The sequence below is a fragment of the Lactuca serriola genome, chromosome 1, assembly GCF_051521515.1.
Source record: "Lactuca serriola cultivar US96UC23 chromosome 1, Lser_US96UC23_V15, whole genome shotgun sequence".
Taxonomy (NCBI): Eukaryota; Viridiplantae; Streptophyta; class Magnoliopsida; order Asterales; family Asteraceae; genus Lactuca; species Lactuca serriola.
In genome coordinates, this window is record NC_136408.1 from 67,768,469 (window position 1) to 67,783,160 (window position 14,692).

The 14,692-nt window shown below is 34.6% G+C and overlaps 2 protein-coding genes and 1 long non-coding RNA gene across 3 annotated transcripts; 1 reads left to right on the forward strand and 2 right to left on the reverse strand.

Moving 5' to 3' along the window:
• Window positions 1–2,934: 2,934 nt before the first annotated feature.
• Window positions 2,935–4,512, reverse strand: LOC145056695 (uncharacterized). The gene is made up of 3 exons (XM_079004409.1): window positions 4,324–4,512; window positions 4,174–4,247; window positions 2,935–4,099 (listed from the first exon to the last, which is right to left on the reverse strand). The coding sequence occupies exons 1-3, from the start codon at window positions 4,510–4,512 to the stop codon at window positions 2,935–2,937; spliced, it is 1,428 nt and encodes a 475-aa protein (XP_078860535.1).
• Window positions 4,513–9,095: 4,583 nt separating this feature from the next.
• On the reverse strand, window positions 9,096–10,553 carry LOC145056705 (pentatricopeptide repeat-containing protein At2g26790, mitochondrial-like). The gene is made up of 2 exons (XM_079004422.1): window positions 9,800–10,553; window positions 9,096–9,754 (listed from the first exon to the last, which is right to left on the reverse strand). The coding sequence occupies exons 1-2, from the start codon at window positions 10,551–10,553 to the stop codon at window positions 9,096–9,098; spliced, it is 1,413 nt and encodes a 470-aa protein (XP_078860548.1).
• Window positions 10,554–12,717: 2,164 nt separating this feature from the next.
• On the forward strand, window positions 12,718–13,931 carry LOC145090373 (uncharacterized). Its single transcript, XR_013701525.1, has 5 exons — window positions 12,718–12,871; window positions 13,002–13,091; window positions 13,208–13,233; window positions 13,376–13,569; window positions 13,662–13,931. It is a non-coding gene; the product is annotated as an uncharacterized LOC145090373 (long non-coding RNA).
• The last annotated feature ends 761 nt before the right edge of the window (window positions 13,932–14,692 follow it).

Consider the following 14,692-nt stretch of genomic DNA (forward strand, 5'->3'; position numbering starts at 1 on the left):
TCAAGTTTTTCAATAAAATGTTGACATTGATAATGCTTGCAGGGATTGCAATGACAATTAAAAAAGGATATTTGTTCCCATATAGCGGTATATACATTTATTTACCTCTTTCGAAAATTACAAAAGTAGTTTTATTTATTTAATTTACCCTTGTATACTTGCAGATCCCGAGGTGACATTCTATAATTAATGGACCAACTTTTTCCAGTCGCACCTGTTAAAAAGGATTGGTAAGTAACCACTTCTTCAAGTCTCAAGTATATTATTTTGATGGTTTTTCAATGTTTTTTTTTTAATATGCGACTTGTCTACAGGTTTAAGAGGTTCATGACATATGGAGAGGTCCCATTCCTCTAGGTTGGGTTTACACTTTACACAGTGTTCTGGTTTAAACTTTTTATCATAAATACCTTGGCTATATTGTGATAATTGGGGATTTTTTACTCGGTAATTGGTATGAGGGTATGCCGTACCACACAAAATAGCTATCAAGTTTGCAAAATGGATTCTTAGAAATATATTTGATATTACGAAATTAATTCATTAGTGGCCCGCACCATATTATTACATCTGCCATGTCAAAAGAATTTTTTTTGCAAAGACCATTTTGCAAAATACGTAGTATGTCGTAATATATAGTTTTGTACTATGACACTTTAACCACGCTTCTTCAAATTATGACGAACCAAATACTCCAAAAAGTATAATCATGAAATGTTAAATCAGTTTCTCTATGAGGAAGGACATAAGCAGTTGCGAATGTAAAACAAAAAATTACATGGTTCCTAATGTAAATGAAATTGAAAAATATGAAAGAGTAAAAAGTTATGGTGGAGGTGGTGGTGGTGACGGGTTGGATCGGATTGTATGCCTTAAAATATTTAAACATCACTTCAATAATTCTAATAAATTTCTTACAAGTGAACCATATGAGATCTTATATCTTAAAACATATTTATAATTTTGTCATTATTGATATTTTTTAAAACATTTTTTTTCAATATACGACACTAAACCATCAATCAAAAATTAATCACTCATTTTTTTTACGTATACAAAAAATCTAAGATTTTAAACCTATGGATTGATTATGGTCGATGAAGGGGATGAACAACAACAAAGGACGACTGAATGGAAGTTGGCAGGCGCAAAAGTTTAAGGCTTGAGGCCGTAGGGAACGGGAGTCATTGAATCGTTGAATGTCGTTTCTAATTCTTTTTTTTCTTTTTTTTTTTTTTTTAATTTTAGTGGATTAAGCTATATTTACACATTGGACTTGTTCTAAATGGTTATTAGGTATAAAAAATATAGATTCATTGATATTCCTTCCTTAAAAAAATTATTAGGTAACTCCTTTAAAAATATTAAGGTAGTTCCTTTATATATATATATATATATATATATATATATATATATATATATATATATATATATATACCTCTATTATAATTTTAAAAAAAGGTAGGTCCTAGGACCTACCTTCCCTTAACCTAGATACGCCCATGGACATAAGTATTACGTGAATGTCCTATTACGTGAATGTTCTGAACATTGTTATATACACCACCAACACCTGAACATGTTTTAAATATATAAATTAGACAAAACTTCATAAACACATGTTTATGGCTTTATAAAATCTGAAGTTTCATTTAAAAAACCTCACGGATGCTCTATGTGGTTTCAAAACTTTTGATGTTTAGTCTTTATGCTTCACTTTGTTAGATTTGTCTGTAAAGTGTCCACCATTTCATTATTTTATAGACTATTTATGAGGTTTTTTCTTATTTTTTTTTTAAATGAAATTTAATATGCAATGGATCTCTCTCTCTCTCTCTCTCTCTCTCTCTCTCTCCAAGATACTTGCACTCCTAAGGGAAAAACCATAGTTACCTAATTCGGGGATCGCTCTGGTATGGGAACGAGGTACGGGTACAAGGTTCACTAGATTGGAAGTATCGGATTTGGAGGGGGTAGGCTCATTTCGATACGAACCTGTACAGTGTACCATGAAGTCCGGTACAGTGTACCCAAATGTAAACCATTTTTAAAAACATATTATTGCAAATGTATGATAAAACAGGAACATATTATATCAGATTACCAAAATACCAAAAACATAAGTTATCAAACCTTTCAAATCTTAACTTTTAAGTACCAAAAGATGTAACAGATTACATGACAAAAGATGAAACAGAAAATCCTAATATGTTACGTAACATAACAACATAACATAAGAGGAACAATACAAAATTACCAAACATAAAGCATCTAATCTAACCGTTGTCTTTTTCCTTTCCCGTAACATAACAACATAACATAAGCGGTAAGGAGTGACTTTCTCAAATGAAAGGTCATGGGTTCAAGTCTCATTAGGAGACATAGGTGGTGTTTAGGATTATATTAGGAGTATGATAGTTTGCCGTTACAAAAAAAAAAGATTCTCCCAAATCATTTCCTCCAATCGGGCACTTGAACCTTCTATATAATCGCTTTATGGATTCATGTCCCATTTTTTTAGGGGTCCGGATTTATAAGATTCTGAAAAACGGGATAGAAGTCTAATGTTTGAGTGAATAAAAACAAGTTTATCCACTCTCTTGCAATTTAAACGGTTTCACTTCACGTTATAAATATAGGAGTATGTACTCTAATTTCTCTCCGCCGAGGAGCTACTAATCGGTTGAGAGAGTACTCTTTTTGCCACATTCGCCAATTCTGGAGTCTCCGATCTATAAGTTGCCCACCAATTAATTTCGTCCATGGTTACGGCATCGATTTGAGAAGAGGTCATAGAGTAAATTCCTTTCTTCATATGAAATTTCACAAATTGTTCTCGTAAATTTTTTGCTTCTTCTTCACTCTCCGCGATTCTATTAAACGCCTCCATAACACCAAGTACAATTTCTATGTCTTGGTTGGGAGCTTTTTGTGTCATGCCACGGGTGCCAATTTTGCTAGGCAGTATTTATCATAGTATTTTGGATTTAAGGCAAATTCCAAACAATGAAGAGGGATTGTCATCTTCTCCCACCTATCCAAAAGAATTTTTTCAACTTGAGGGTAATAACTTGCATATTTATTTTCCCTTATGACATCCTTGATTTCACCGAGCATGTTGTCCATCCTTTCATAAATCTCTCCCATTTTGGGACCTTCACCATCATAAAATTTTAATAGCAAAAATATTGGTTTTGTAATAGCCAATATATTTTTAACATCGTCCCAAAACTCATCATCTTTAATTGTATCGATGATTTTTGCCTTAACTATTCGAGTGGGTTCGTCTGCATTTTTGACCCATTCTCGCCACAAATTAAGAACAATTGTTGTAGAAAGAGCCTCCCTACACTCAATTAATCTTTTCAAAACTATATAATGTGGGGCAAAACACGTTTTTGCAACTTTCAATAACTCTAGTGTTGAGTTTTCCCTACAAAATGATAATGCATGTGTGTGGTTAATAAAATACTTGACAATACCTTTGCCTCTCATATATGTCTCCGCTAGCCAATAAAACTTCTTCGCCAAGTCTTTAAAAATGAGATTTAAGGTGTGCACGCAACAAGGGGACCAAAAAATATGTTTGTGCATCCTTTCGATCTCCCGCCTGGCAGCCTTGCAATTAGCCACGTTATCGGTTACAACTTGTAACATATTACTTGGTCCAATATTATCGATGGCTCCAAGTAGAAACTTTGAAATTTCTACCCCCGATTTTTCAACCCCCGAAAAGTCTTCCGCGTACATGAACGTTGCAACATGGGAATTAAACGCAAGGACATTGATAAGTGGTTTATGTTTCACATTAGAACACCCATCCGAGACTATTGAGACTCCTTGTGTGATCCACGTTTCCTTAATTGGTATAAGCTCCTTTTCAACGTCCCTAACACATTCATCATGTAATACGATTCTTGCTTTTTCACATGATGGGGGTTTGTATCCATCCGGTGCATTCTTGATAACACTAATCATTTCAATGAATTGCGGGTTGTGTAAAACATTGAAAGGGATTCCGTTGGCACATAATCCTCGAACTATCTTCAAGTCCACCGCATCCCTCTCTAATATGCCAAATGATCTTTCAATGTGTTTCCTTGAAGATGCATTTTTAGAGAGAACATAATTCTTCAAACACTTTGCAACTCCACTGTTTTCTGCTTCTGTTACCTTCTTCCTAAGAATTTCTCGCTTCTATTGATCTCTAACCATGACTGGACATCTTTTAATGTCGGCGGTTTTCCCTACAGCAGGTTCGAAAAAATGGACATGGATTCGGGTGTACGAGCTGGTAAATTTTCCTTTACAGCGGTTACAAACCGACTGTTTAGAACCTCCAAAATTTTTGTTGTTTCCTGCACCATTGAATGTAACTTCTTCTAAAAGTGGTCTGCTGGCATCCTTTCCTTCATCATCAACGTCAATGTAATCTGGTTGTGTTTCACTGATGTGGGTGTCGCCTTGTGTTTCACTATCTGCTGGAGTGTTAGTATTTCTTCCAAACAACATTTTTCTCAATCAGAGTCAAATAGTCAAGCAGCAGAGAAATTAGAGAATAAGAGAAATTGGAGAAGTAAAAGAAATTGGAACAAATTTGGAATGGGATGATAGAATCACAATATGTTTATATCCATAAGATTGATAGATTGGTACAGAGGAATTCGTTAGAGATCGAGGAGACGCACCACTTTTTCTAAGCGTCTCATTAATTCCCACCAAATTGAAAGTCGGCGTCCCAATCGCGATTCCAATCGAGGAGGTACAAAAAATTAATCGTCCTAAACGCGAATTGATAATCGATCGAGCCATTGCCAATCATCGATTTGGTATGCTAATATTCCAATTCGACTCTCGTTTCCCAGAGGGATTGGTACGACTTCGTACCCCGATTCGGTAGAGAGCGATCTGGTTCGAGGTACGCGGCCTTATGGACGAATTAGGTAACTATGGGAAAAACACACACACACACACACAAGCAAATAATTTATATTCAATCTATCCATCCCCGATCGACCAACCACAAACAATATCTCATAATCACGTAATTCCATGGTAGGTCATAGAGTAAATTCCTTTCTTCATATGTAAATTCCTTTCTTCATATGTCATATTTGATTAACATAAGCCCAGATCACAAAATCCAAGAATTTTAAAACCCCCTCAAGAATTTCTCTCTATAATTCTTGTATGTGTGAAAATTTATCTCTAAAACAGTGAAATGAGATTAGATGCTATCAAACCTTCACCAGTGTCGACCGAAGAAGAAAACACACCAAATAAACCCACTTCACTTCTCTTTTTCAATTGGAAATTGCACTGTGTTGATCTGATGTCCGAAACCTCTTCAATCCATCTAAAGAACCCACAAAACTCTGACACAGTGAAATAGATGTGATGGTTGTTGATCAAGATGGGTAAAGATGAGATATCACTACCCCAAATTTCTGACTTTACGTTTGCTCCCGGTAACCACTGGTAGCATTGCCTTCAATCATCCATTCACCATCAATGTAAGACAATTGTCTTCTCCGGACATATAACCACAAGTAGGATCGGTGTTGTTGTCCTCTAATATTATATACATATATTAAAACCTCTCACGCTTGTGAGCAGTAAAGTTCACCCGTTTCATATTTTAACCACAACAATATCTACACATTGACTCTTTTCATCCCGTTAAATCTCCAACTTTCATCTTCCCCAATCGAATTCTTTTCATCCTTCTAAATTTGCAACTGCCTTCTTCCTCAATCGAATATGCCCACCACCATCGTATTACATATGTTTCTCTATATTCTTTGAATTCCTTCCTACTTCGTTTTCGAGCCTCTGTGTTTGATGTTTTCACCGTCTTTTCCTCCAAGCACTTACAATTTCGACTCCAACACTTCCGATTCATAAGGTATGTCAATTGCTAACACTTTCTCTCACTCATAAGCAAACAGTTACCAATAATTCTCGATTCTGGATTTCTTCAATCTCCCATATTTCTGAATATGTGCAAAAATATCAACAAAAATAGTTTCTTTGATATGTAAATTTTATTGATTTCTGAAATACTTCTTCATTAATCATGATCCCAGTCAGCAACAAAACTTGCTTGCGATTCAGAAAATGTGCAGGAATTATCTCCACAACCATGAATTAGGGTTTGATTTCTAATTCATAAGGTATATCAAATGCAATCTCTTTCTCTATCTCATACGCACATAGTAAGTGCATCTACATCAGTCTTGCAAATTAAATTGCAAACCACTTTCAAATGACATGACATGTCCACGTATGTATTAGTCTTGCAAATCATGAAAGTCTTTCAAATGGTAAGTGGGCCTTCTATGTTATCAACTTGTAACATAATAATATATTACTCTATAATTTATATTTATTTAATAAATAATATACCATAGTAATTAACTTTATATGGTAGGTGGGGTCATTTTTGATATGAAATAGTCTTGCAAATATTGAAAGGCCTTCACCGCTGTGGATGGTCTAAGACGTCATTTTTTTCACTCTTTTTAAAATAGTGCAAAATTAGTTTTTCTCTGTTGTTATCTTGATTGCCAAAACCTTTCAAAGCCGTTTCCCCCCTCCCCTATATATTACTTTGTAAAATCCTTACTTAGAAATCAAAATTATGCATTTGGTAAACTTCTTGATTCTTTGCGTGATCCATCTTTGACTAAAGTTGCAAATCCAAATAGAAATGGAAACAAAGTCAGAAACAAACAGGAGAGGAGAAAATCTATATTTTGTGAAATCTGGAATTCATTGCTTGGGAGAGTGGCTATAAAGAGGAATACAATTTTTTTTTCCTTTGAGTGGCAAATAGATTAACTGAGTTCATAGCAATTGGTACACAAACAAACACTACATGAGGTTCATAACAAAAGTAAAGACGTCTTATTGCCACAATTTCCTAATAAGGGTGGTACTGAACTGATGGTTAGCAATTTGGGGACACATGTGTGACTAAGGTGCTGTTTGTTTTTTCGAACCGAAAATTCATGAAGTCTGCGGACCACCTCTGCAATCCTCTGTAGCAGAAGAGGTGGAACAAACGGCTGCAACCTATAATAAGAAGCATGTTTGTTTTTTAACATCTGCAGACTGCTGTAATAAACTAAAATTTAAATAAACTAATTTTATAAACTGAAAATAGTTCTCAACATCGAAATTTAATAATTCTAGTTTTAAAACATTGAAGTAATAATAAAAAAACATGTTAAAAAACAAAAATATAAAACTTTTTTTAAAAAAAAAAAAGTAAAAGAAGCTAATAGTTTTATTCTAGAAAAAAAACTAATTTTAAAAAACATTAAAAAAGAAAATAATAAAAAAAATTAAGAAAGTATTGCAAACATTGTCTACAAAGTTCGTAAAAAATTATACACGTTAAAAAAGATGCAACTGAAATTGAAAATATTATTAATAAAAGGGTAAAAAAAATTGAAAAAATCATGTTTAAAAAAAATCGTGGAAATTATAAAAATAAATTGTGTCACATCCATAAATAAAAATTTAAGAAAATCAAAGTTTAAAAAAAAAAAATTAAAAAAAAAGTTATACAAAAATTCTTAAAAAAACACTTAGAAAAAATGAAAGCTGAAGAGGTTAAAAGAGGCAAGTCAAGTGCTGCGCCACGCAGCACACGCGCAGAGGTTTTGTAGTCTGAAGTCTTCGAAAAAACAAACTGCTGCGAGAGGAAAAGTGATGCGCGTGTGCTGCGCCACGCAACAATAAGTGGTTTGAAGAGGTTTTTATAGAAAAACAAACAACACCTAAGTACCGGTAACGGTCTGATTTACAAATGCATGCAGGTTGGTTGCTGGTATTGGAAAAGCAAGCTGGCAAGAGCTTAAAATATGCGATTACAATTGTTTTATATGCAAAAAATAGAAAAATGTTTCCAGTTATTTCTCCAAACTTTAACATGTAACTTTTTTTTTGTTATTAATTTACTAATTTCTTCTTATCTTATTTTGCTTTTTAAAACATGGAGCTGTGTCTGCCTGTCTGACTTCGGGTTCTGGATACCACATTATAAGCATCCACATCCTTTTGAGGTTCTAATCTATCAATATATATGTACATCTTCTATTTTCCATGGTTTCAGTTTAATTATATATTTATAAACAAAACGATTAACCATGTAGTCGGTGTTGTACAATAAGCAAAATATATAGATAAAGAAATTACGCTTTTGGTAAGACCAAGGTAAAACCAAGAAATACTAATATTCTACATCTAACACAAATTTATAAACTTTCTTTTTGGGTAACATTTAATTAAGATGAGCCAAACAGATCGATGGGGGTGGTAGCTAGGAATGGTGAAGCTGCATAGAAGTTGGCTTGCTGTGGATCTTAAGGTGAATTGAATAAAAAAAAGTGTCAAGTATGTATTTTATCATTTTCACTTATGTGCTATAAAAAGAAGCGAATTGTGTTAGTGTGTGTGAAAATAGGTTCTGGATTCCCCTGCATCAAAAAGCAAAAAACAATGAAGACGCATGCTTTTACCTAATTGATAAAAAATCAAGCATATTTAAATGAAAACAAATACCAATCTAAAAGTTAAAAACCATGTTTTTTTGGTCTTTTAGAACAGACGAATATTAAACCTTTCAAGTTAAAGTTTTTTTATTAAACACAAAAGCAATGCTCAAGGGAAAGATACTCTTACCATTTTGACAATAAAAAACGACATTTTTGCACAGCCAAACAATGACATGTTTTAATGTAAAAAAGGATCCTTATAACAGCAAAAAGTAACCATTTTGACAGCAAAACTAAATAGCCAACTTCCATATATCATTTTCACAGGTTTATTGGATCATTTTCAAAGCAAAAATTGTTCATAATGGAACGATTTTACATCATAAAAGATGGAACGACCAAGCCCACTCCACATACAAAAAAAGTGACATGTACTAGTTTTAATTAGGAAACAAAACTCAGCAAAATATATAGTTATAGGAGCTGATTAAACTGCGAACATAGGAATGGACGCATATGAGTAAACAATATGCATATGAGTAAACAATATGCATGGTATATGGTCATGCATCCACTTAATTAAAATGGTTCTATTTAACATGTATGCTTGAATAACATGTAGAGAGGAAGGGAAACGCCGCATCCTTGGAAGCCACGAGCAAGCACATGACAAGTGGTGGAATCTGGTCTAAACCCGTTACGCATCATTTCCTGAAACATGTATAATGCATTCCAAGGTTCCCCTCGTAGACAATACCCATCAATCAAAGTCATATAATGCATTTTCCTACCTTTCATCCCTTCTTCTACCAACTCCATCGCATCTTCCATTCTTCCTAGTTTACATGCAGCATCAATCGCAAGATCAAACGTGACTCCATCAATGAAAACCTTTGATGATTTTTGCATGAATTCCTTAAAAAAAGATAGAGCTTCATCAAGGCTTCCCACACCACACAAGTATTGTATCATGCACCTCATAAGCACATAATCGGCTTTGATACCTAGTCTTGATTTCATTTCATCACAGAGATCAAATGTCTTAGCAGTGTCCCCTTTCTTTAAATACTCTAGAATTAATGCGCCATAACAATCTGCATCAGGGACAACTTCTCTAATCTTCATGTCATTAAGTAGCACATCTTCTGCATCTTGTATCTTCCCCTCTCTTACAAAACCACGAATGACACAAGTATATGCAAAAACATCAACTGGCTCATTCAAGTCCCTGAAAGCCTTTAGCGTCTGAAAGGCTAAATCAGTTCACCTCATCAAGCAAAGCTCGCGGATATACGTACCGATAATGAAAGCATTAGGTTTGACTCCAGCCTCTCTCATTTGTGCAAATACATTCCAAGCTTTTTCCAGACGACCCATACTAAAACGTCCTTTAATCAGAATCTCATATGTATACACATTCGGAATCAACCCAATCCTCTTCAGTTCTCTGTAAACCGACTCTACCATATGCTCTTTCTCCCACTCGATCAACTCTTTTAATACAAAATTACATGTTGATGTTGACACCATAAGTCCACCCCTACTTCTCATCTCTGACAAGGTGTGCATCGCCTCCTCAAACCTTCCAACACTTGCATACACCTTAACCAACACATCCACAGCTTTTATTAATTTTTCCTCTATCAACGCTTCTAAAAGATCGGAGATTTCAAAAGCAACACGTTCCCTGTTTATGTTCTGATCAATGACATACATAAACAAATGATTTAACCTTACACCCATACCCGAATGACACAGTAATCGAATGATTGCCATGTAACTTTCAACATCATGTTTAAAACCAAACACTTTCAATTGACGGGCAAATAACAACGCACTGTTCCGTTCTCTCTTCGATTGGTCTAGGGTTGCAGCTACCTTAAACTTACCGAGTTTTTCATACGGATGACATAACACATTGGTATCCGAAGATGAGCCTGAATAGTCGGAGCATGTTGTATAGGCAAGCAATCTAACAGATTTCCAACGGAGATTCCTGGTACTTTTTACCAAATTACAGCAAGAACCCAACCGGATAAAAGGAGGCCACATGGTGTTTTAGGTTTTTCTTTGGAAGGAAAATGGGAAATTTATTTTGAATATGATCGTTCTCAAATGATCAGTTTGGATCTTGGAAACAGAGCAACACCAAGGTAGTCTTTGGCAGGTACAAGGTGGGAGTGGTGCAAGTCAAGTTTCAACTTTTTGGCTGAAAGATATCAGAATCAAGAACACAGCCGATGGGGCTGATCGTGGCGGAAGTTTCCAAGATTTGATTTATTTTCCATATGAGTAATGCGATAATTATGGGAAGGATAAGTATTCAATATAAATTATGATATAATTAATAACTATTTATCACATAAATAATGTTATAATTATGGTAAAGATAACCATTCTATTATACGATAAATGAATTGAATCCATATACATAAGCCGAAAAATTAATTTGAGATCAGTCAAACTCTAACTAAGCTTCTTAAAGAGATATCATGGTAAACCTTTTAATCGTAATCATATATTGTTATTCACTTATTCTAATGGAATGGATAAAACTCGAATGAAGTAAAACGTCCACGTTCTTAGTGCACTAATGTTGTATCGATCGGTATTTTGTTTCTTGAAAACCCCCATCATATAAAACTTCTTGACATCAATTTCATTGATTGGCTAAGAAGGGTTAATTAAGATCAAAACAATATAGATTATGGTAGATTTAACCATTTAGGCTATGTTTGGCGTACTACAGCTAGCTAATAAGCTAACTTATTTTTCAAACTTTTTTATGTTGTGATGTTTGGCAACCCAAAAAGTAGCTTAAAAATTAGCTTTTTGAAAACTATTTAGGGCGTGTTTGACACGGAGCTTTTGGAAGCGTTTGGGAGTTTCTAGATTGTAGCTTTTGACAAAACGCTCTAGTTTAAACAAAAAGTTTCGTTTGGCAGTAAGAGCGTTTAACTTTTAGTTTAAACAAAACGCTTCAAATCTAAAAGTTACTTCATGTAGCGTTTAACAAAACGCTACTGAGCTTTTGAAATCAATTTCCATAATTACCCTTAAAATTATATTTATATATTTATTTATTTTTAATCAATTGTCCTTTTATGTAATTTTATATATTTCGAAAGCTTCCAGCTACTTTTGTCAAACACTCATATAACAAATAAAAGTTACAGCTTCCCGCTACCAGCTACCAACTACATGATATCCGCTACCCGCTGACCGCTTCCGGCTAACAACTATTTTTTGCCAAACACGCCCTTAGACTAGCTTTTTAGGAGCTTTTTTTTTTTAAATTATCCAAACGTAGTCTTAATTAATTATAGAAATACATTCTTTTAAATGTCCTTTTAAGTCATTTTACATATTTTAGCTAGCTTTTCAGCTAGTTTTACCAAACGATATTTTTTATCAGCTAGCTTTTTATTTTACAGCTAGCTTTTCAGTTATCAGCCAGTTTTTCAGCTAACAGCTAGCTTTTCAGTTAGTACGCTAAACGTATAGCATTAACTAAATGTGGAATCACATTCAATCCTGACCTTGAAGAACTAGTGTCTTAAAATTTCTAACCAAACATCAACTCATCATCCTCTTTTAATTTTTCATTAGGAGCATGCACTCTTCTCCTTCTTTTTCATTTATTCCACCACACTAGCTTGAGGAACTAGGGCCTTAAAACCACGCAGAAGTAGCTCCTTACAAGATGTTAGATAGAATTGTTGGTCCCCAACATGAATATGGATTAAATAAAAAGGAAAAGGGTATCTTTTATTGCTAAAGGAAATGGTATGCGTGTGTACTTCACATACTTGCAAATATCACATTGAAAAGACTTAACATCAAATGCCTTGAACAAAGAATGACACATTATTTTCAAGAGTGAAAAAGAGCACAAGGTAGTTTTACCAAATTCCAGTGTTGTAAAAATCGGCCTAGGCGACCGATTAATCGGCGCCTAGGCGCTAGGCGGACCTCGACTGAACAGGTTTAAAGGTAATCGGCTTGTGTAATCGGACGGGTCAAATTCGGTCAAAGCCGGAGATAATCAGACCTAGGCAGAGCTAGACGCTCAAATCGGTCAACTCAGGTCAACAAAATTTAAAAACATTTTGAGGGCAAAATGGTCAAAATATAACAATTGTTGCTAGGGTTCGTTCTAATTTCTCATTCAATCTTATGTGCAGTCAAAGAAACATCGCATTCTCTCTCTCGACTCAACGAATGAAGTGAAATGGCGGCAACTTTCGTTGACCTTAGCTTCTCTGCCGATCATCACATCGACTGCTTCCGGTTCGTCGACAACTTCCAATCTCTCCTTAAATCGACGGCGACAGCTTCTGGTTCGTCGACATCTTCTGACTTCTGCAAAGGTTAGTCGATTTGTTCAATTATTCTTTTCAGTGTTTGTTATCAATCTGTTCGATGTTCGTCAATAGCTTCCGATCTCTCCTTCAATATATCAATTTGTTCAATTATCCTTTGTTCTTTCTGGAACATCAGGTAAGCAACATCAGGTAAGCAATGAAGACTGGAACAGCCTCTAAAATCGTATGTTCTTTCTAAAATCCTTTGTTCTTTCTGCAACAACAGGTAAACAATGATTTTTTTTTTTATAAATGTTTGTTCTTTCTTCATCTTTCTAAAATCGGTTGTTGTTTCTTCATCTTTTTTAATTGTTGGTTGGATTTATGTCTTGGTTGTAACAGGTTGGGCAGAAGGGTATTTGATTCAGGTAATTTCTTGACCAATATCTTTAATCGTTTTGTGTATGAAACCATATGCCCACCAAGTGTTCGAACAATTGCCTGAGTGAAGGGTATTTGGATTCTTGTAATTTCTTGACTAAAATTATGGTCCCTTGATCATCTGTGAAGTTATCAAGAACCATGGATTGAAGATGTAGGTGGTTTGGTTCTAGTTCTCGGTTGTTTATGGTGTGAAGTTATCAAGAACCATCGTTTGGTTCTAGCAAAGTTAATTCCAAGTGCAGGTTTCGGAAGCTCTGGTGGGACCTCTTCAGCAGGCAAATCACTTCCCATTGCTCATTAGGGAATCCATACAGACACAGGTTTTAAGTAATTTATTGAATTTGATACAAGTATACAACGACTATGATATACGCATGGATTGAGCTTATGGATATTAAGTAATTTGTTGCAGGATCCTGCACTCCTTGAATTCGCATGGATTGAGCTTCATCGATTAATGTATAAATATGCACATGGACTCTTTGACTGAAAAGCCATGTTGTAAATTCAATTAATGCATTGCTTCCATGGAAAACTTCACTTCAACACTTTGACATTTTACAAGTTGAAGTTACATTTATTTTCTTGACAGGATTTTTCATATTCATTTTTAAACTTTAAAATGATTTTGTGTCATTCTTAAACTTATTATTAAACTTTTATGCATATTTTGGATGATAAATGGTTGTGATTGTTAAACTTATTAAGTTATTATTAAACTTTTATGTTTATTTACTTATATTCTTAGTATTAAAGTTAGATTTATAAATTTTTGAATTATTTTTTTTAATAATTAATGGTCCCCGATTAATCCCCGTCCAACCGATTAACCCCTAGACCCCAGTCCACCGCCTAGCTAACGTCTAGCGTTTTCTGCAACCTTGCCAAATTCACGTTGTCTCCACTCGACGATGTGGGAAGACAATTGATAAAGTGTGTAAACATTGCAATAGCTCACGACACACGATAGATAGACGGATGTTTTGAACTTGTTGGGTGGGTATCCAAAATGGTGAACGATAAAACCAAATAGCACGAAATATCAACCAGAGAAACAAAGGTAGCAACCACGTGGTGTGGCGGTTAATGAAGAAAAATACTCTCCTTTCACCAAAGAAGAATATGACAAAATCTAGCAAATTTTATGAGCAACAAAATTGAAAGAAAAAACGTTGTTAGCCAATATATCTGGCAATACAAATACTCATAAGAGTTGGATCATTGAAGCGGGTGAAAGTGAACACATCACGCACCACGAGGGATAGTTAAAACCAACCAACAAACACAAAGACTGTTCCACCATAACTATTCCTAACCAGGAAGCTGTTTGTGTAAAAGGCATTGGTAACATTAGTTTGTCAGATGATTTTAAACTGGAACTTTGCTAAACATACCTACTTTCAAATGCAATCTATTATCCATAAGTAAACTTACCCAAGATTT

Excerpts from the sequence above, each read along its gene's own strand:
- LOC145056695 (XM_079004409.1), bottom strand. The coding sequence starts at position 4,512 with ATGTTGTTTGGAAGAAATACTAACACTCCAGCAGATAGTGAAACACAA. Across the intron at positions 4,248-4,323 it reads TTGGAGGTTCTAAACAGTCG|GGAAAACCGCCGACATTAAA; the intron begins GTTTGTAACCGC and ends AACCTGCTGTAG. Across the intron at positions 4,100-4,173 it reads GAGAAATTCTTAGGAAGAAG|GAAACACATTGAAAGATCAT; the intron begins GTAACAGAAGCA and ends TGCATCTTCAAG.
- LOC145056705 (XM_079004422.1), bottom strand. The coding sequence starts at position 10,553 with ATGTGGCCTCCTTTTATCCGGTTGGGTTCTTGCTGTAATTTGGTAAAA. Across the intron at positions 9,755-9,799 it reads ACCTAATGCTTTCATTATCG|CCTTTCAGACGCTAAAGGCT; the intron begins GTACGTATATCC and ends GAACTGATTTAG.